Source organism: Ochlerotatus camptorhynchus, unplaced genomic scaffold (assembly GCF_037179485.1).
Source record: "Ochlerotatus camptorhynchus isolate MF236.1 unplaced genomic scaffold, CSIRO-AGI_Acam_v1.1 ptg000193l, whole genome shotgun sequence".
Taxonomy (NCBI): Eukaryota; Metazoa; Arthropoda; class Insecta; order Diptera; family Culicidae; genus Ochlerotatus; species Ochlerotatus camptorhynchus.
The window spans coordinates 62,520-83,162 of record NW_027040683.1 but is presented as its reverse complement, the minus strand read 5'-3'; the positions used below and the strand labels follow the sequence as shown (position 1 = coordinate 83,162).

Sequence of the window (20,643 nt, the reverse complement as noted above, 5' to 3'; positions counted from 1 at the left end):
CCATGATGAGACAAAATTTAAGGCAATTTGCTCGTCCCCTTACATACCTTTCATTTTAAAACCAAATCACCAAAACGGTCCTTTTGAGAACCATAAAACATTGAAACTGCCCTTTTCAGGGTCACCACAATTTTCAAACAAAGAGTTAGTTTGGAATATTTTCTAAAACAAGAATAATTACACATGGACTGAAAAAGAATCTTATTAGTTATTAACGGAAAATGGGCACTGATCAGTTATTACACTTTGGAAGAAATCAACGGATGTCATAATAATATCGGGAATTTTAAATAACGATCGATCAAAATAGTTAACAGCGTAGTCCTACGGCAACTGTTCGTACTGTTTTTTAAAGTTCCCATGCGCTTTTCAGTGATCTTATTGCACCTAAGTGTAAATTAAACATCAATCTTAAATATAAATGAGAAAGATTTGCAATCACGGCTCTGAGAAAATATTAAAAGATAAAAACCTGATGCACGGAGGGGCTCTCAAAATCAGGCAATTGCCGTATCATGGTATAAAATACCCTTAAACTCAAAGCATTTTTTGCTCGAACTACTTTAAGCCTAACTTCTTTAGAATTCCGTAACCCCTCCAATATTCATTTTGAGACTCGACACCGAAAGATCAAAAAATCATGATAATCGAAGCAAAAGTCAAACCATTTAATGCATTTTACCCCCACCATAACCATCGAATCCGTGCTGGCGCCTCAGATTAAGGTCTTTTCCCCCGGAACCAAACCGCAGACCTCAGAAAAGTTAGCTTGTACCACATGAGAGGAGAAAATAGAGTGGAGAAAAGACTCAAAGTTGTAGTCACACATATCGTCGTCTATCGATTGGGAGCAACTGCGCTCACATTCAACCCAACACCGAACCAACGACCCAAGCAAACCCTCCCAGTCAGTGCAAGAGCAGCAGTAGCAGATAAAATTTTCGCCATTAGCGATTTAGATAGCGAGCCATAGTAGTATGAAATATCTCCACTTCCCCCCTTCGAGTTACCAGACAGTGCCACCTTATGGGAGACTTTTGGGAAAACCACACGGAGCAAACAAACATCACACATTATACAAAAGTTTTGCACTCGACAGCGAGAGACCCGGAGGGCGCATTTTCCGATAATGGAAGAATGAAACTTTTCCCACCCCGAACAATACCCGGAGCCGAGTCACTCCGGGTTCGAAGCATCAATTTCTAATCCGCTTCACATCTAGCCATCTATATTGCGATTTGCACACCGAGCGTGTGTGGGTGTGTTTTGAGTGCGCTATCTCTCCGCGCCATGGCCAAAAGGTTTCAACTGAAGGCTATTTGGAGATAAAGTTACCCCCCGAAGCACACGATTGCACGATTTCAGATCCGAGCGAAAAATCGTCTAAATTAATTATGTTAATTCAAGCACATGCAGTTTCCCTCTCTCCCACCAGTTTGGACGGCTCTCCTACGCAGGGGACGAGACTGGCAACTGAGTGACACTATCTGCCAGTACTAGTGACAGGCTGTTTATCGGTTTGGCCTTTGGACAATTTTGGTGGCTGCGCTTCACGAGATTACCATAATTACAGCTGACGTCTTTATCGGTTCGGTTGACCAGTCACGGACAAGTGAATTTTGACCGGTGTTTGACGGTGGATGGTAGTCCGTTGTTGTTTTACTTGTGGATGTATGTCGGTGGATGGATGCCTGGTAGAAAGTGGACAATGCATTAGACCTCAAGCCGAGAAAAGAGTACACTGTCGAATTGACAGTGCTCGAAAAAAACTTAAAAACTTAAATCTCATGCGTGATTTTATTCGCTTATGAGTTTTCCCTTGCAGATTTCAACTTCGCAATAATCATCGATGAGTTTTCAGGTTCAAAAATTAACCATCAACCCAATGGGGGAGAGGTAGCTCATCGATTCTTCCGGTTCGCCTCCTAGCATCGTGCTATAAGGTACCAGGCGATAACCAGGGTAGTTGATCGATAGCTCGATGACGTCATTTCGCTGGGGTCTGCAATGGGAACTTCTCATAGCAGGCGTTGACGATGGGACGTTGTCGAGTTGTTGAATAGCAACTATCGTGGTAACTCACCGATTACCTGTCGATCTGCCAAATTTGGAAAGATGTCTGCATTGAATTGTCTTATATAATAATATTCCGCCCACTTATCACAAGAAATTGCGAGTAGCTGAGTGGAATGGAGATAAGTTGAGCATTGGGTACAGGACCAAGTCTCCCCTGGGTGGTGCCAGAAGATGAGCGCAATAGAATCATCAAGTTGCCATAAGGCACGGAATGAGACTATTGCATGGCTGGGTAGTCAAAGTCTTCCATTCGTTAGTCATTTCAGGTGGATTAGAACAGGTTTAGGTTTAGGGTGGGCGTTGGCCAGATTTGGATTTTTCAGATGTAATCCTGGATAGGACCCTGTCATTGAACGTCGCGTGAGAGTGGAACTTAATGAAGGCCTAAGTACTTTTTCGTAGTTTTTAGTTTTCGGATTTGAAAGATCGTCGGTTACAGTGGCCTGCTTACTGAGCAGAAAAATGCGGTCTCAGGTCCTTACATATCAAAGAGATTTATGGTAAAATCGCTTGTGTATCGTGTATTTTGCGAAACTCGTTGTTGTCGTTGGTTCCGGGTTTGAATGGATACACAAATTTGAGCAACGGTATTATGTGATATGAGGGGCTCGGTTTTTTTTTTTTTTTAACTAGTTCGTTTATTTACTAGGCTCAGTCGTGTGTGACACTTTGCGGAGCCAAAATCAGTAATTTTTGATTTACATTTTAAATAGCAGTATTTCTAGGTTAGTATTGGGTACCAATTACTCGTGGCGGGCTCGAGGTTAATAGGTAACAATTTCAATTGGAAGGATCTAGGTAGGAAACTGGTTTCTGAAGCCTCCTTCAGATACTACTCTCGGACGGTTGACCAAATCCTGGATGGGCAGGGGCAAGTAGCACAGGAACAGGAGGATAATAAGACTGGGACACAATGGCGGGAAATTGTTTGGAAAGGAGGGGATAGTCACATCAAACTCTAACATCAGACAAACAAAGGAATTCGTAGATCGCTTGCATGTAGGGAAGATCACGTGTTCCCAATACATCTCTTACTTCACGGAAGGGTTGTCTACCTCGGGCCACTAGGGTATCCAATAGTCGTGCTCTGGAGGCGTCATTACCCGGGCAATACCAAACTGCGTGATCGATGTCATCATAACCGGTTCTGCACCTACATATATTGCTGTCAACGAGGTTTATTCTATAGAGATATGCGTCTAGCGAGTAGTGGTTGGACATAAGTCTTGACATCACTCGAATGAATCCCCGACTTATATCCAGACCCTTGAACCACGCTCTCGAAGAAACATTTGGAATAATGGAATGTAACCACCGCCCAAGAGAATTATTTGTCCAATCGTTTTGCCAACTTAAAAGAGAACTCTGACGTACTAATGGGAAAAATTCATCATGTGAAATTCTTCTATCATAAATCTCGCCTTGTTGTGCGCCCACCTTTGCGAGAGAGTCTGCCTTCTCATTGCCTGGGATTGAGCAATGTGAGGGGACCCATACAAAGGTAATCATATATGATCTTTCGACCAGCAAACTCATCTGTTCCCTTACCTTTGAAAGGAAATAAGATGAGTGCCTACCTTGTTTCATCGACCGAATAGCCTCAATCGAACTGAGACTATCCGAGAAGATGAAGTAATGGTCTATGGGCATATCGGAAATCATCCCCAATGCGAAGTTGATTGCTGCTAGCTCAGCAACATAAACGGAACAAGGTTCCTGAAGTTTCCGAAAGGCGGTTGAGTATTCATTGAAGACGCCGAAGCCAGTGGATCCATCAATGCGTGATCCATCAGTGAAAAATCTTCTATTGCAATTGACTTGTTGGTACTTTTCAGCAAAAATGCGGGGAATTGAGATAGGTCGAAGTTGATCTGGAACTCCTTGAATAGCCTGTTTCATGGAGAGATCATAGCCAATGGGGGAACTGTAGTTAGTAAAGCATACACGAGAGGGGTTATAGCAAGGAAGGCTAATATCCGATGACATATAATTAAGATAGATTCGCACGAATCTAGACTGGATGCTCAATTCGAGCATTTCTTCGAAGTTTTCAATCACAAGGTTGTTACTGACACTACATTTAATCAATATTCTTAATGAGAGCTCCCAGAAACGGTTCTGCAGGGGTTTTACGCCCGCTAGTACCTCTAGGCTCATATTGTGTGTTGAATGCATACCGCCAAGGGCAATACGTAAACAACGATATTGAATGCGTTCCATTTTAATTAGGTGGGTTTTTCTTGCCGAGAGGAAGCAAAAAGAGCCATACTCAAGAACTGAAAGAATAGTCGTTTTATATAGTTTAATGAGGTCTTCCGGGTGAGCACCCCACCATGTCCCGGAAATTGATCGTAGAAAGTTGATCCTTTGTTGACACTTTTGTTTCAAATACGTAATGTGGGTACCCCAAGTGCATTTTGAATCAAACCAGACTCCAAGGTATTTGAAGGTTAAAGATTGGGTAATGTCTCTGCCCAAAAGATTTAGACGCAGTTGGGCTGGAAACCGCTTCCTTGTAAACACTACCAATTCAGTTTTTTTGCGGTGAAAACTCGATCCCTAAATTTCTTGCCCAGAGAGACAGATTATTTAGGGAATTTTGCAATGGTCTTTGCAAGATTTCTGCACGTGGACCTCTCGTGGAAACCACGGCATCGTCTGCAAGCTGTCTAAGCGTGCATAGATTATCTAAGCAGTTATCAGTATCTTTGATATAGAAATTATAAAGCAAGGGACTTAAACATGAACCTTGGGGTAAGGAGGGGCTCGGTGGCCTTATAGCAACCGTTTTTGCTTACTGAGCAGAACATCATGAGTCTAATCTCAGGCCCTTCCACATTCAAGATTCGTCAATAGTTTTATTTGTTAATTTGACTACATGGTAATAACAGCAATTCGATGATTAAAAAGGTGCTCGTCTGCCTAGTGGCAAACGTTTTTGCTTACTGAGCAGAAGACCGTGGGTTGAGTCCCAAGCTCCTACGCGTTATATGATCGTTAAGACATCAATTCAACTTATCGTTTACCAAAACGAACCCTGCTGCAAACCCAACCCTCTTATCCAACATCCCAGTGATTCCTCGTGGAAGTGCAGAGGTGTTCTCGGCTTCCATCAAAGCGAGTGTCATGTCAACACAATCCTTCCCATTCCTTTCTTGACCTGTGTTCGGGCGCGGCCGGCGCTGGTATTGCCTAATTTAAGATCACCAGTTTTTACACATTGAGGATGATTGCTAGTCCCAAGCATCGTCTATTGGTTCTCTGTGTAATTACAGCGGATCTGGGAATAACAGAGTAGCAACCGTGGGCGGTCAATCAAGCTCAAGCTCAAAAATTAACCATCAACCCAAGTAACATAGGGAAAATGGATGTAATGTCGGCCTTAATGCCCCTAATTTGGGCCCAGACATAAATTTATTTATTTATTTTATTTATTCGTCAATCAATCAAATCGTAGACTACATATTAACATTAAGACTTATGTTCTATGACTTCGCAGGGTTCTAAAATATATTTTTAATTCTGTTGAGGGCATATTTAGGTCAATCATTTCACAATGATGATTATAAACAGTCATCATCTGATTTACCGGTCCAAATTTAGCGTAATTGGTCCGATGGCGATCTACTGCGAACAACTGTCGATTGCGTAATTGTCGGGAAGGTGCATACAAATTTAACCTTGACAATAGATCAGCTGAGTCAATGCGTTGCGAAACGATATTGTTTAATAAAGAAATCTTTGCGTAATCCCGACGTTCTTTCAATGTTTGAATGCTGATCAGCAAGCAACGTGCTTCATATGACGGGAGAGGAAAAGCCGTCCAACCTAACTTACGTAGTGCATATAATAAAAATTGCTTTTGGATTGACTCTATTCGTTCTTCATGCTTTTTCATATAGGGTGACCAAACAACGCTACAATATTCTAAAATTGACCTCACATAAGCAACGTAAAGTGATTTAATTGTATAAGGATCTTTAAAGTGGAGACCGAAACGTTTTATAAAATTAAGCATATTGCCTGCTCTATGTATTATTGTGTTATAATGGTCCACAAATGTCAATTTAGAATCTAGAATAACACCTAAATCTCTTACATTTTCACATTTTTGAACATTTTCATTACCTAATGTAATACAAAGATTTTGTTTGTTTAGTTTTCTACTGTACGTTATAATATTACATTTTTTGATATTTAGTTTCAATAAACTTTTACTACACCATCTGTAAAAAACATTTATTTCATTCTGAAACACATTCATATCGTTATCGCTTCCTATTTCTAAAAATAGCTTCATGTCATCAGCGTATATAAGTACCTTGATATTTTTTAAAATAAGAGAGACGTCATTAATGTACAAAATAAAAAGAAGAGGACCTAGGTGCGATCCCTGGGGAACCCCTGACGTGACATGAATTGGCTTAGATGTTTTTTCGTTGAATCTTACAATTTGCTGGCGATCAACTAAATACGATCTAATCCAGGTGATGAGCTCCATCTCAATTCCCATTTTTTCTAATTTAAAAATCAGCATTGGGATATCAATTCTGTCAAACGCTTTACTGAAGTCTGTATATAGATCTTCTACTTGGTTACCTCTGTCCATTGCATTTAATACAAAGTCCACAAATTCCAAAAAGTTTGTGGTGGTTGAACGGCCTTTAAAAAATCCGTGTTGTGCACTAGTTATTCTTTGTTTTATTTGGCCAAAAATGTTTTTATTTATAATTGATTCGAAGAGTTTTGGAATGCACGAAATGATAGCAATCCCACGATAATTTCGAATATCGGATTTTTTACCTGATTTATATATGGGTATTAAGTAAGATTTTTTCCATACCTTCGGGAATATACCGGATTCAAGCGACATATTAAACAGCCAGAATAAAGGGGTTGTGAGTTCAGTTGCTAAGTTTTTCATAAAAGTAGGTGGGATTCCATCTGGTCCTGAACCTTTAGTGGCGTCCAAATCTCGTAGGCCATTCCAAATATCATGACGCGAAATGTTATTAATGCCAACAGTAGTTGAAAAGTCAGGAAAATAAGAAAAATATTCATAATCACGATCATTATCTGAAAATTTCGTGTATGTTTCTTGAAAAAAAGTGGCGAAAAGATTACATATATCATCAGAATTATTACCTTCCTTTTCATCCAATGTCATTTTTGATGGAAAACTGCACGATTTCATTTTAGTTTTGACGTAATTGAAGAAGTTTCTTGGACATGATTTAATTTCATTCTCAGTTTTTATGTTATACTCAGAAAGTGCCAAACAAATTGCATCATTGAGTTGATCACAAATCCTTAAATACTTTTCGAGATTATCACGATTTTTATGTTTTCTGTATAATTTGTGAGCTTTTTGTTTACGATTTTTCAAGTTAATGATATGATTAGTGAACCAAACCGGATATTTGGAGGAATAATTGCGTCGTCTCCTTTTTAATGGAATTTCCTCGTGAATTACGTCAAACAGAATTTTATAAAAAACCTCCACGGCACATTCAACATTTACCTGATCCTTCAAAATGGTTTTCCAATTTAGTCCATTGAATTTAGTTTTAATATTATCATAATTAGCATTTTTGTAGTCGAACACATTTTCATACTCACTGTCGTTGGGGTGTTGACTCTCATGAACAAATATGGAATACTCGATTGCTGTGTGAAATGCTTCATTCTTCCATAAAGGAGAAATAGATTTACTTACACAGAAATCTTCATGTATATTCGTTAACAAGAAATCTAGGAAACAATTCTGTTGATTTCTTACATGGTTTATTTGGTTTAATCCTAAAGACGCCATTTTTTCAAAAATAAATTGTAATGTTTCGTTTTCCCCAATGACTGGGAGAAGAAAACTCTCATTATCTGAATCAGGAATAAAATCAGCATTGCGTTGATTGAAATCTCCATAAATATGAATTTTGAATTCAGGGGGAAATTGAAATACGATTTCTTCAGCTATTTGGAAAAACTTTTCATACGAGGACTTACAAGCGTAATCTGGGGGAAAATAGACTGTGGTAAAAATATGAGTTTCACCAGCTATATTTGTCTTTACCCACACATGCTCAAATTCTTTTACTTTCGATGAAACAATAAGTTCTGAAATAAATGTTGAAGAAATAGCAATAAGAACTCCACCACCTGACATTCTTTGGGTTTCGAGTAAGTCACGATCATCTCTGAAAACATTATAATCATTTCCAAAAGTTTCCTCACTTTTAATGTTCTCGTTCCAACTAGTTTCAGTGCCCAAAATAACTGAAAAAGAGGAACTCAGTATATTTTTATAAATTTCATTCATTTTTGTTGCACTTTTCATACGATTAAAATTCTGACAATATACCACAATTTCCGTAGAATGTGTTTCAGATGAAATTTTTGTTTGTTCGTCAGAGCTTAGAATATTATTAAAAATATCGGATTCATTACCAGTCACATCCGGTTCGTCACAGTCTGCCTCAGAAAAGTGCGTCAGGTTCATCTCCTGCGAAACATCGTGATCCTCGTCAATTTCATTCTCAGCCGCATCCGGTACGTCACAGACTTCTTCTGAAGAGAGCATCAGATTAAGCAGAAACACATTTTCTTCCTCCAAAGGGTGCGTCAATTGTGTTGAAAACACGAGTGCCTGCATGAGCACGCCTCATACGATGAAGCTGAAGTTGACCGGTTGGTTGGATGTGCTGTTATAGAAGGTGGAAATTCAGCACTCGTCGGGTACGGGTTCAATATCTCTCCCCTTCGAAACTGAATTGTAGGCCGATAGTTAACCGGCGGTCGCGAAAACTGATCTTTCGCTGCCGCAAGAAGTACTCTGTCAGGCGGAAGCAAGTGGTTGCCATTTTTTCTGCTTACTATGTTATTACCCTGAGCGCTGATGTTGTTATTGTTGCAGTTATTGTTGTAGTTGTTATAGTTATTGGAGATGTCTCTATTGTAGTTGGCGTGATTGGTGTTGCAGTTGTAGTCGACGTTGTTTCTGTTGTAGTTGTTGTGGTTGATTTTGTTGTTGCTGTTGTTGTTTCTGCTACGATTGTGTGAGTTGTTGTTTTTGTTGAACATTTTTTGGTAGGCCCTTTTCTGCTTCCTCCGCTTACTAGCCTTTGCAGCCAATTTTTGCTGGCTCAGATGTCGCGATTTTCGAGCATCGTACTCCGTCCAATCAGCTTTCCACACCTTCCTGTCGCCCAAAACCCTCCAACCGGAGTCGGCGGCATCATTGTTATTTCGGTTGTTTTTGTCGTTCAGCAATCGACTAAATTTTCAATAGCGACCAAAAATATCCATTAGTACCGTCCCAAAAAAGCGTTCATCTAGATAAAATTGATAAATAGCAGATTTTTAGCGATGGGTCCAATCTTAGATCCAAAGGCCAACATTAGAGCCATTTCCCCTATATGCCACAAAATTGCTGAATGAAGCTCCCATCGAATGGCATATTGCATGACCGATTTCACATGAATGCTTTGAGGAAATATGCGCTCAAAACCTGACCGCTTTTCGTTACATATTCATTTTTCTCCCATATAGAAAACAAAGACGTAGTCGTACGTCAAAAGTATTTTAAGGGGCTGACAAAAACGCTTCATTACTTTATAGGAATATAATTATGCTTGCACCATAAGACAGGCAGAAATCAAATTCCAAAAAACAACCTTCTCGCCCAATTTCATCGAATCGAATTTTCATCTCGTCAACCGAAAATAACATAATCCTTTCCGGATAAACCCAGAGGAGAATAAACCAGTAAGCTTGTAGCTGCAGTGTCGGGAGGGCTTTTGCAAGCACGTGCCAGCTTGTACATTTCAACAACAGCAAAAAAAAAATACAAGACAGGATCAATTACCAGCCGTCGTTGAATGGGAGCCCTCCGATGACAGAGCACATCTTCATTTGTGTCAACGGAGAGAATAAAAAAAAAATATCCCTCGAAATCACTCCGACTGACAACTATACTCCTCGTTACACAAAAGAATCGAACCAACAGAAATGAGGGTCCAATTTCGCTGGAAACCATCCTTTTCTCCTTGTAGGTACTTTTTCCGGTGCTTCGGGGCGGGAAATGGATCCGTTTAGACTTTTCTGTGTGAAGCTTCCGAGTCGGCATTGTTCGTTTTTTTTTTTTTTTTTTTGCGGATGTTTTATGAGTCGATAAATTTAGTGTTGATAACATTACTGCTGTCGAACGGGGTAGAAAAGTGTATCTCACGCTTTCGGATTCTTCTTAAATGGTGCTAGGGACGCGAGGGAGATCCACAACATGCGGGCGGGTGACCCTTTTTGCTCTCCCGATGCCCTCAAAGACGATGAGTGAGCGAGATAAGATGGGCTTATTAAAGTGAAACGTTACAGGCATAAATCTCTGATGGCGAAAACGATCCGGGCGGGGCGGAGGCAGAAATCCTGAAATCCCATCAATCCACTTTCTTTGCGGTTTTTCCTCCCGACGATAGCTCTTTCAAGGATGATGGGTCATCCGAAAGCTGCACAACACATGTGTTTGTATGTGTGTGTGTGTGGCCTTGCTATCTCAGGAGGATGATGGTGAGTAATCAAAATATTTATTTTCATTTCAACACTTTTCTTGCCCTTTCGTTTGAGTAGTGTGTTATGGGCGATCATCCGAACCAAAGTGGCACTTGTCCTTTTGAAAACTGAAAAAAATGTGCAAAGAGTACACTTTTGTGTCACGTCATGCTTTATGGGCTGATTTTAATTTTGGGAGTTAAGTGATACAAGGAGTAAACTGGTTATTAATTTGCAAAAGCGTTCTGTCTAATGAAGAATGCATGACGAATAGAGTGAAATGGGTCGAAATTAAGTAGGAGAATAAACGTATTCTCGGCCTAAGCAGCGTCCGCACTTCTATTAGAAATATATCAGCGTCACGCACACATATGACGTGTTTGTTTGTTTACATTTATCTGATGCTTGTTATTCTATCGATTCCAATCGTCAGAATTGTCCAAACCGGTTTGAAAACGTTTTGACGACGCTCCAAACTTTTCAGGTGAGAGTTACTATTGTTGGCAGCCTCTTTTTCTTTAATGGTAACTGCGAATTAATCAGTCGTTCTATTATCGGCAACTCGAAATCAGCCGTATTTTGTAGATCGTATGTTTCATTTGAAGAACAACCTGGCATAACAGATTGCAGCTGAAAGACTAAGGAATCGTTTAAATACAAATGTTCGCTCAGTAATTTAAAACAAGAATTGGGTACCATCACAGAAGAATAATCGTGCTGCTGTCAGTGACTCGTTTACTTCCCAATCATTCAGACTCTCACGAGGCAGTGAATGATGAGGCGGATGGCTGTTCACATTCTTATGAAAATGACTCATTTAACCTGGTTTAAATTTTGGTTTTCAAAAACAGTCAATGGGTGGTCAAGTCGAAGCCATTGCTAAAATTTGGCCAATGTGGATCATGATTTTTTTTCAAAATGGACCCAACAAACAATTAACAGTCACAAATAAGCATACACATTGAATAATTGCTGTATAATAGTGTACATTGCTGAATAAAACAGGATGTCGAATTATGTGCTGAAAAAAGCTCATTGAGAACGAAAGATGCGCCTTTGTTCCGCTGATTGCTCTGATCTGATTAATATGCTTATTAAAATCTATACAAACGATGACTGTCTTCCTGATTCCACACCAGAAGTTTGATCTAATAACATACTGAATAAGTGTAATTTTCACATACATTGACGCTTTAATTGACTGTTTTAAATTGATTCAATAACATGCTTTATTATACATCTAATAATTGTTTTCTAGATCCATTATTAGATTCCATTGCATAGCTTAACAATATTGCTGAATGAAGATGAATACAGTCAACATAGTAGCTATTATACCACTATGCGTCCATGTTTTAATTTCATGCTTCGTAAATGCTTTACAAACGGCGTATTCATTCATTATTCCACAGCACTGCTTCAGACTAACAACAAAACGAAATTGGTAGCATAGTGGATACCGTTTCCGCTTTCCAAGTAGAAGGTCACGAGTTCAATCCCAACATAAACCCTTTGTTATATATATTTTCTACGCCTTATTTATTTAAATCGTAATCATAGATCGTATCACTCACGACAACTAATTCATAAATCAATCTAAAAGAATAGCCCAGCATCCTTTCCATTGAAATTAGAGAGATGGAGAGGTAACATTGGTCTCATGTAAAACAACTATTAATGATTTAATCATTCTCACATCTCCTTGAATTAGCTAGAGTTACGGCAGGGAGTGCTGATAGGTATTCAGATTCATGCTTTTATTGCTTATTTAGCTGCCCATATGATGTATTCTAGGATAGCTCAGATGGCAAGGCAAGCGGCTGGTGATCGGAAGGTCATGGTTCGAATCCCATCTAACGACATGTGTGTGTAAGTGTATGTATGTATGTAATAAATTTTCTATGATCTATGTGTGGAGGGTGCGTGCTTCGACAGAAATAATGACACAACAATCACTAAACGAGAACAACCATGCTCTGTCCCGTTCTTATTTTCGGATTAATTATCCCGTAGTTGAATAATCGTTTAATAAATGTATAATAGTGTATAATTAAACATTATTTCACATGAGAATTAAGCGTCTATATACACCTTTATACCATCGCTGTTTAAGGAAGTAATGATGTCTAGTAAACGCTGAATAATCAAAAATTTGATCGAATAAGCTCTGTTACAACTCTTGTAAGTAGAATAAAAGCTTCTCGACATACCTTATTCAACACCAAATATTTCGATGTTGTGGTTGAATAAATTCTCCAGATTTGTGTGAACAAAGCCTGAACAGAAGTTATTATTAAAAATAGTACAAGTATTATTAAGCAAGAATTGGAATAAAATCGTCAAAAAGTCGTTTCTTCAATAGGCAATCGTTTGTTGGGGTGTCCTTACAATTTTTCTTAAAATGCGCGTTTCATGTTTCACCACTTGCAGTTCCAAAGAGCCTGAATGAAATTTGGCGCTAGCGAAGATCCCTTGAGGATGTATGTTATTCTTATATGCGATGTTGACTTAAATTGTAGCAATTAACGATACTGTCTGTACATTGTTATACGACTTCTGGTTGTCTTGGTTAGTTTGAATAATTGTTGTAAATATACCACGTTATGCTTTGTTTAGTTTTTAAACATCTAAATCTGGTGATTTTATTCAGCCGACAGCTTAACAGTTATATTAAGGCATTAAAAAACAGTCTTTTCGAACCCTTGTTCAGCCTGCTAGTGTTATTTAAAAGAAAGAAAAAAATAATACAAGACCGCTTTTTATCTTATATTTTTTTTATGGAACTGCAACTGATTAATTGGATTAACATATTTATAATGTTATTATAAGTCTAAAAATAACCATTGTGTTTCGGGATTCGAACCGGCCGCTGATTCACAGGCATCAATCAAACCTACTGGACCACTTATGCATATGTGTGGCAAAAGGTATGATCATTAACTTGAAACACGTCAAATTTAAGTTGAATAACAGCAACCGGAAGAGTATTATACAGCAATGCAGTATTGTAGACAACAATTGGTGACAATAAAACATTCCTCTCATTTTCAAGTGTAGTTAGCACAATGTCGACACAAGTGCGCAATTTATTTCGAGCTATTTAAGTGCTATAATTGAGTTATATTTTTGGAATGCAATCTGAAAATTCAGTGCAATATAGCAGTCAAAACACAGAAATACAAATGTTAATACTTCCATCATCGTCGCAGCCCACTTCTACCTGGAGTTATTCCTAAAAATCTTCTCTACCTTGCATCTACTTCTGCCGCTGCTTGGGATTGGAAAGGTAGACAGTGAATTGAGAAGAACTAAAATGCCGGAAATGCAACGAGTGACACTAACTACATTCAACCAATCAATCTTTAGATCAGCTAACTTATTAAGGTTGAATTATGGGGATACAACTAGCTTCATGCACTACTAATCAACTATATATTCAGCCGACAGTTAATCTGCTTTGTACACCTTAAATCAACCAATAATCAGCTATTGATCTTACTGTTCAGCTTGAATTGTTACTTGGGATGCGATACGACAATGAAGAGATGCTCGTTCAGAAAATATCCGGAGTGTGGTGTTACGGGATAACGGACGTCAAAATGTAGTAGGACTCATCAGAAATAACACGGGAGAATAGCAAGGACTAGCAGTAGCAGTGATGCAGAGAAGCACAATGGATTCACAAATAGGCACGAACATTGGATAGAAGAGTGAAGAAACAGCGAAAGCTGATGAGGTCCATTTGACTTTAAATGTTCTATATTTCTTGAATTTGTGTGGTTTACATGTATTACTTATAAAGTGACACAGACGCGTCTTTTCAACTTTAGTACCTTTGAAATTTCAATTATTATTAATTACAGTTCCTAGTTCTATCAGGCCTGTTTTAAAGTATGACCACCTTGGTGGAAAAGGAGACTACTTATAACTACTATTTACAACTATAACTAACCTACAACTACTATATACACCTAATCTACTATATACAAATTGCTTATCAAAACATGTTCTGATAAATTACATTTTTGTGCAAATTTAGTCTTAATTTCGTTAATTCTGGAATCTATTTTGGCAATGCCTGCCTCTTCGTGTAAATTTGTTATTCTAGTGTCGAAAGGACGATCAAGAACCATCCTCAGCACTCTATTCTGAGCGACCTGAATTTTGTTCCTGTGAGTCTGTGCACATGATTCCCACACCGGAGCTGCGTAGAGGATCGCAGGTGCTATTATTTGTTTGTAGACAGCCAGTTTGTTTACCCTTGAGAGGCGGGATCTGCGGCAAATCAGCGGATACAGACACCTAACCAAGGTAGAACACTTGACTACGGTTTTCTCTACATGCGAACGGAAGAGGAGCTTTTCATCGAACAACATCCCGATATAGGTTACTTCGGTAGACCACTCAACCCTTTTGCCATCCATGATTACAGGATGGAGCCGGTTTCAGTTTGGGCGATTGCCGATGGAGGAACATGATCGCTTGTGTTTTGGAGGCATTGGTTTTGATTTTCCACGTGGTGGCATAATCAGCAAAGGCGTTAAGGCATCGTTGAAGTTTGTTCGTTATTTCGCGAGGCATCCTTCCTTTGACGGCTATTGCGGTATCATCTGCGAACAGGAAAAACACGCAACCGTCACCGAGGGGAGGAATGTCGGAAGTCTAAATGCTGTAAAGCAAGGGGCCCAGCAGACTGCCTTGCGGGACACCTGCTGGGATGGAAAACGTGTCTGAAAGACAACCATTCAACGATACCTTAAACGACCTTTGCTGGAGGTAGTTACGGGTGATTTTAACCAGATGTAAAGGAAAGTTGAAGTTAAAAAGCTTGTACACAAGTCCATCATGCCAAACATTGTCAAACGCCTTTTCAACGTCTAACAAGGCCATGGCTGTGGACTTGGATACAGCTTTGTTACTTCGGATGTTATTCATCACCCGTACTAGCTGATGATTGGTAGAGTGCCCCTTTTTGAATCCAAACTGTTCCGGAAGGAGAATGTTGCTTTCCTCCACAAACTTGAGCAAACGATTGAGAATGAGTTTCTCGAACAATTTGCTCAGCGCTGAAAGGAGGCTGATTGGTCTGTAGCTTGAAGGCAATGTTGGATCCTTACCGGGCTTACGGATTGGTATGATTTTAGCTACTTTCCAGATGCTTGGAAAGTAGTGCAGTTCCAAGCATCTGTTGAAGATAGCGGTTAGAAGAGACTGCACTTTCATGCTGAGTCTCTTCAAGATCAAGTTGAATATACCGTCAAACCCGGGAGCCTTCATGTTCTTGGTGCATTTCAGCGCTGAGCAAATCTGTTGTACTGTAATCATATCCGCCGGTGGCACGACACAAGGGGAGGCATCAAGGTTTTGAACGCATTGCGCAACCTGATCATCGAGCGGACTTTGGATAGTTGAGCCAAGCAAATGCGATGAAGCGACATGCTTGCCGATCGCATTTGCTTTCTCCTGTGGGGTAATTAAAAGCCGATCGTCATCATTTTCGACTTTGAGAGGTGGAACGGGTTTGGGATGATTTTTCAGGACCTTGGCTACCTTCCATAATGGTCTGGAGCGGTCGTCCAGATTCTGGATAACACGTCCGAAACTTTCATTTCGGAGTGAGTCCATTCTGGAAGCAATCTGCCTGTTCAGATCGGCCATTTCACATTTTTTGCCCAGATCTCCAGTCCTCTGAAACTGGCGTCTACGAACATTTCTCAGACGAATCAAAAGTTGAGTGTGGGAATCAATGGCAATAAACTTACCCCTCACAGGAATTCTTCGGACGCACGCCTCGTCAGCCACGGTTATGGCTTGGTGGAGTCCTTCCAACGCCCGGTCGATGTCCTCCACGGAGTCAAGCGGCGGGTTGTCGATGATGTGCCTGTCTACCACGCGTCCAAACTGGGCCCAGTTTACGCGATGGTAGTCCTTGCGCAGGTTTGAAGCAGGAGCCACGTTGCAGCTCAGTTCAGCCACCACCGGTTGATGGACAAGCCGATATTTGTCAGGAACACGTGTAGCGTGGATGGGTTGCCCGCCGGTGAGATAAATGTTGGCTCATCCGAAAACCAAACGGAGTACAATCCATGCTGTGAGTGGTCGAACAGCAGACGACCGTGTTGGTTCTGCTGGTAGTTCCGCCAGGCCTCATGGCGAGCATTCAGATCTCCTCCAACAACGAAGCGGGAACCGGTACGGGTGATGGTGGACAGATCTTTCTTGAATTTAGCCGCTAGTCCGATGCTGGCGGCACACTGTCGAGGGCAGTAGATGGCGATGAACTGGACGTATCCAGTCGCCGACTCCACCTCCACACCAAGGGCCTCGATGATAGAGGTGCGGATATGGGACAGACTGCGGTATTTTATCCCTTTTCTGACGATGATCGCAACGCCACCCCCCCTGGAGCTGGTACGATCAAGCCAAATGATGTTGTGGTCCGGTAACCAGCAACTGTCGCCAGACTTGAGGTGGGTCTCGGTGAGGAGGCCCACGTCGATGGTATGCTTGCGGAGGAAGTCCGCAAGCTCGATGGTTTTTGCTCTTAAAGAGCAAGCGTTCCATGTGACTATGCATAGTGATTTAGACGCCATAATGCATAGCCAGTTTCACGATAGTTTCGAACTGTTCGTTCTTGTTGGTGCACTTGCGGAAAGCGCTTGTAACATGGACGAACATGTTCCAACACTCGTCCACAGAGTACATACCTTCTAGCGTTGGCGGTGTTCTCCAGGATCCAGGGGGGAGTGGAATTTGTTCACCGGGCGTTGGTTGGGGGGGGAATTCGGAAGGCCTCGGATGACTACCTTAAATGGCTTGTCGCCCGGGATGTCGTGTGTGAAAAATTCCACTTTGGAATTCTTCAGCGAAGCCAAAGCTTTGTTGTAGTCCGCTTTGGTGTGGAGGATGATTTTCGTGCCAACCCCGCACAGCTTGTACTCGGCAGCGACGCCAAGGGATGCCATCTCTTGAGCCAGCTTGTCGAGTGGTACTGTCTTCACCACCAGAGGTGTGAGTTTCACTTTCGGACCGTTCTGGCCGCCCGTGGCCATGTTTTCAACGGACCCGCCGAAATCACCAACGTCACTACCGTTGATTGCTGTGGCGTTATCCTGGGGACCACTATTCATTTTGGTATGGACACTTCCACGGTCGGATGTGTCTCTCTTCGTCTTTTTGCCGCCTTGGGCAGCGTTAGACTGGGTTGCAGGGTTCGAACCCTGGTTCGAGCCTGTCTTCTTCTTCCGCTTCGACATCACACGCGATGCACCGAATCGACCGAAAACGTGAACAAACGCGTAGCATTACTAATATCACTGGCACTGAACGAGCGAATCAAACAACCGACTGTACTGCACAACGGTTTGATGCAGAATGTATATATCTATCTCTATCTATGATGCATGAGATATACATTTTGGTTAACATCCGACGTCTCTCCTTTTTTACATACTTTGCAGAAAAAATACTTTCTAAGCCCCGCAACTGACAGGATTTCCCGCCATTTTATTATGAAAGGGGGCGGGGCAGAACGTTTCTTTTGTGCAGAATATGGAAAAAAGGATGGACTTTGGATGTTAATATAATTTCATATATAGGGTTTTTGATCTAATTTCCGTCGTACTAAGAAAAACCCACGCTTTATCTCTCTTTTCTGAACGAGTTTAAACAAAAAGGGGAATATTTCTGTCAAAGATGACTTGCAAATTTATTCACCTTTCCATACGTACCATTGGATTTGATAAAGACTCACAAATTATTGAGATATTGTCTAAAATCTAACACTGCTTCTTGATTCTAAATCCGTTCTATGAGTTTCAATTCCGTCCTAACGCATTGAAACGCCATTAGATTTTCTTCGTCATATGGATAAACGTAGAACCAGGGAATTCGCTAGGAGCGCTTCTTTTGTTTTGAAAACAATGAGCGTAAATATTCATACAATGCGCTCTAATAGGATTTATGTTGTAGCTAATGAACTAACGCATCGGAACAAACTTATAATTGATTTGTGCACGGTGAGATCATTGATATTATTGATCTTTTCTGATCGATAGAACGGAAATGGGCGATTACGACGAAGTAGCACTCTACCCTAGAGGTACCAGATATGTTTTACAGATCATCATTCGTTGCTAGACCGTCTAGCAGTATAGTTCATTCGTTCGTTCGTTCGCTTCGCTATCGAGTTTTTTTTTTTCTAGTTCGTTTTATTGCTACGTTCGCGTCGTGGAAGTGCCGTCATCGACAGGCGCATTGGCAAGTCTAATTGCACTTGCCAATAAACAAAGCATGGTACGCAAGCGTACTACTGCTCCTGCATCGGAGGGCCCTAGCAAGAAGGCCCAAACGGATCCCAGCGCTGCTTCGGATGACGCAGCAAATCGGCTGCTACAGTGCTCGGAGTAGAAAATGGCGGTGGTGACGCCGCTGAAATTGCGAAAAAGGAGTGGATTCCCCCGCTGTTAACCCCGATGAAGGACGTCGCCCAGCTTAGGGATGAGCTGGCAAAACGCAAATTGTTCCCGCGATTCAAAATCTGCAGCGTTGGAACAAAGATCATATGCTCCAGCCTATAGCAGTACAAGTCGGTCGGTGACCTGCTGAAGAACAGCACAGTGGAGTTTTACACTCACGATTTACCTTCGATGAAACCATTGAAGGTTGTTTTACCAGGTCTGCCGTCGTACGAAGCGGCTACCGTAAAAGATGAGCTGGTGAGGCTCGGATTGAAACCAGAAGCAGTCCACCCAATTAATCGACGGCCTATGCCCAATACCAACTATCGTGACCAACTGTTTCTGGTCCACCTTACGAAGGGCTCCACCACCCTTGCTGCGCTCAAGAGCAACATAGGTGACCTGTTTCAGGTCATTATCGACTGGGAATACTACAAGCCGCAACACCGTGATGTGACCCAATGCACAAGTTGCCTCTCCTTCGGCCATGACACGAAGAACTGTCATATGAAACCAAACTGCGACAAGTGTGCTATGACCCACTCGACGGCGACCTGTGCTCAAGCTGATGGCACCGACCCGAAGTGCGTGAATTGCGGCGGAACTCACCGTGCCACTACTCGGGACTGTCCCAAGCGAACGGAATTCATCACCATGAGGAAGAAGGTGGCTACTAGCAACCAGCCAGGCCGGCATCGAAATAAACGTGCACCACCAGCAATCACGGACGAACAATACCCGGCAATCCATCCTCGTCGTCTGGTCCCAAATCTTCCACCAATACCTCTCAACAACAGTCAACGAGCCGCCCCCTCAGCTCAGCATCGCCTCACTCCTGCTGCAGCTCTGCCAAATCAAGCTTCTGCCTCGGCGTCTGGACTATCGTATGCGCGTGTTGCCTCAGGTGACTCAGTTGACGAATCTCCGTTCACATCAGAGGAACTAGTAACACTGGTTGCAGAGGTGATCGTCATTCTGCGCACCTGCAAGACTCGATCTGAACAGCTTCATGCTGCCTTGTCACTCGTCACCAAGTATGGACCGTGAAGCTATAAAAATTGCAAATTGGAACGCTTGCTCGCTGCAAGACGGAACATCAGTTGCCGGCTGCTACCAAACTTCCAGCTGAAAACAATTGAAGCCATCGGAGTGGAGGTGAGCACATCACTTGGCCCAATCACCATCATCGCGGCCTACTGCCCCAAGCAAACCAACATCAGAGACGGGTCGTCAGTGGCCCTCCGGAAAGACATCATCAAACTCACCCGGAGGAGCGGGAACTTTATCATCGCTGGCGATCTGAACGCAAAACACCAAGCTTGGGGCAACGGTCGGAGCAATCGAAACGCCATCATCCTCAATGAAGACCTGCAAGAGGGCCACTATACCATCTTGGCCCCGGACTCTCCCACCCGGTTGAGTCGGTCTGGGGTCCATGCGACCATCGACATCTTCGTAAGCAACATGGGACACAACGTCTCGCAACCTATGGCATTCCAGGAGCTGAGCTCGGACCACTACCCGGTGGTGGCCGAAGTTGGATCCTCGGTAAACCGATTCGAAGCTT

General features: G+C 41.7%; 1 protein-coding gene across 1 annotated transcript; it reads left to right on the top strand.

Moving 5' to 3' along the window:
• The first annotated feature begins 19,265 nt into the window (after positions 1-19,265).
• On the top strand, positions 19,266-20,123 carry LOC135702564 (uncharacterized). Its single transcript, XM_065223626.1, has one exon. The coding sequence runs from the start codon at positions 19,266-19,268 to the stop codon at positions 20,121-20,123; it is 858 nt and encodes a 285-aa protein (XP_065079698.1).
• The last annotated feature ends 520 nt before the right edge of the window (positions 20,124-20,643 follow it).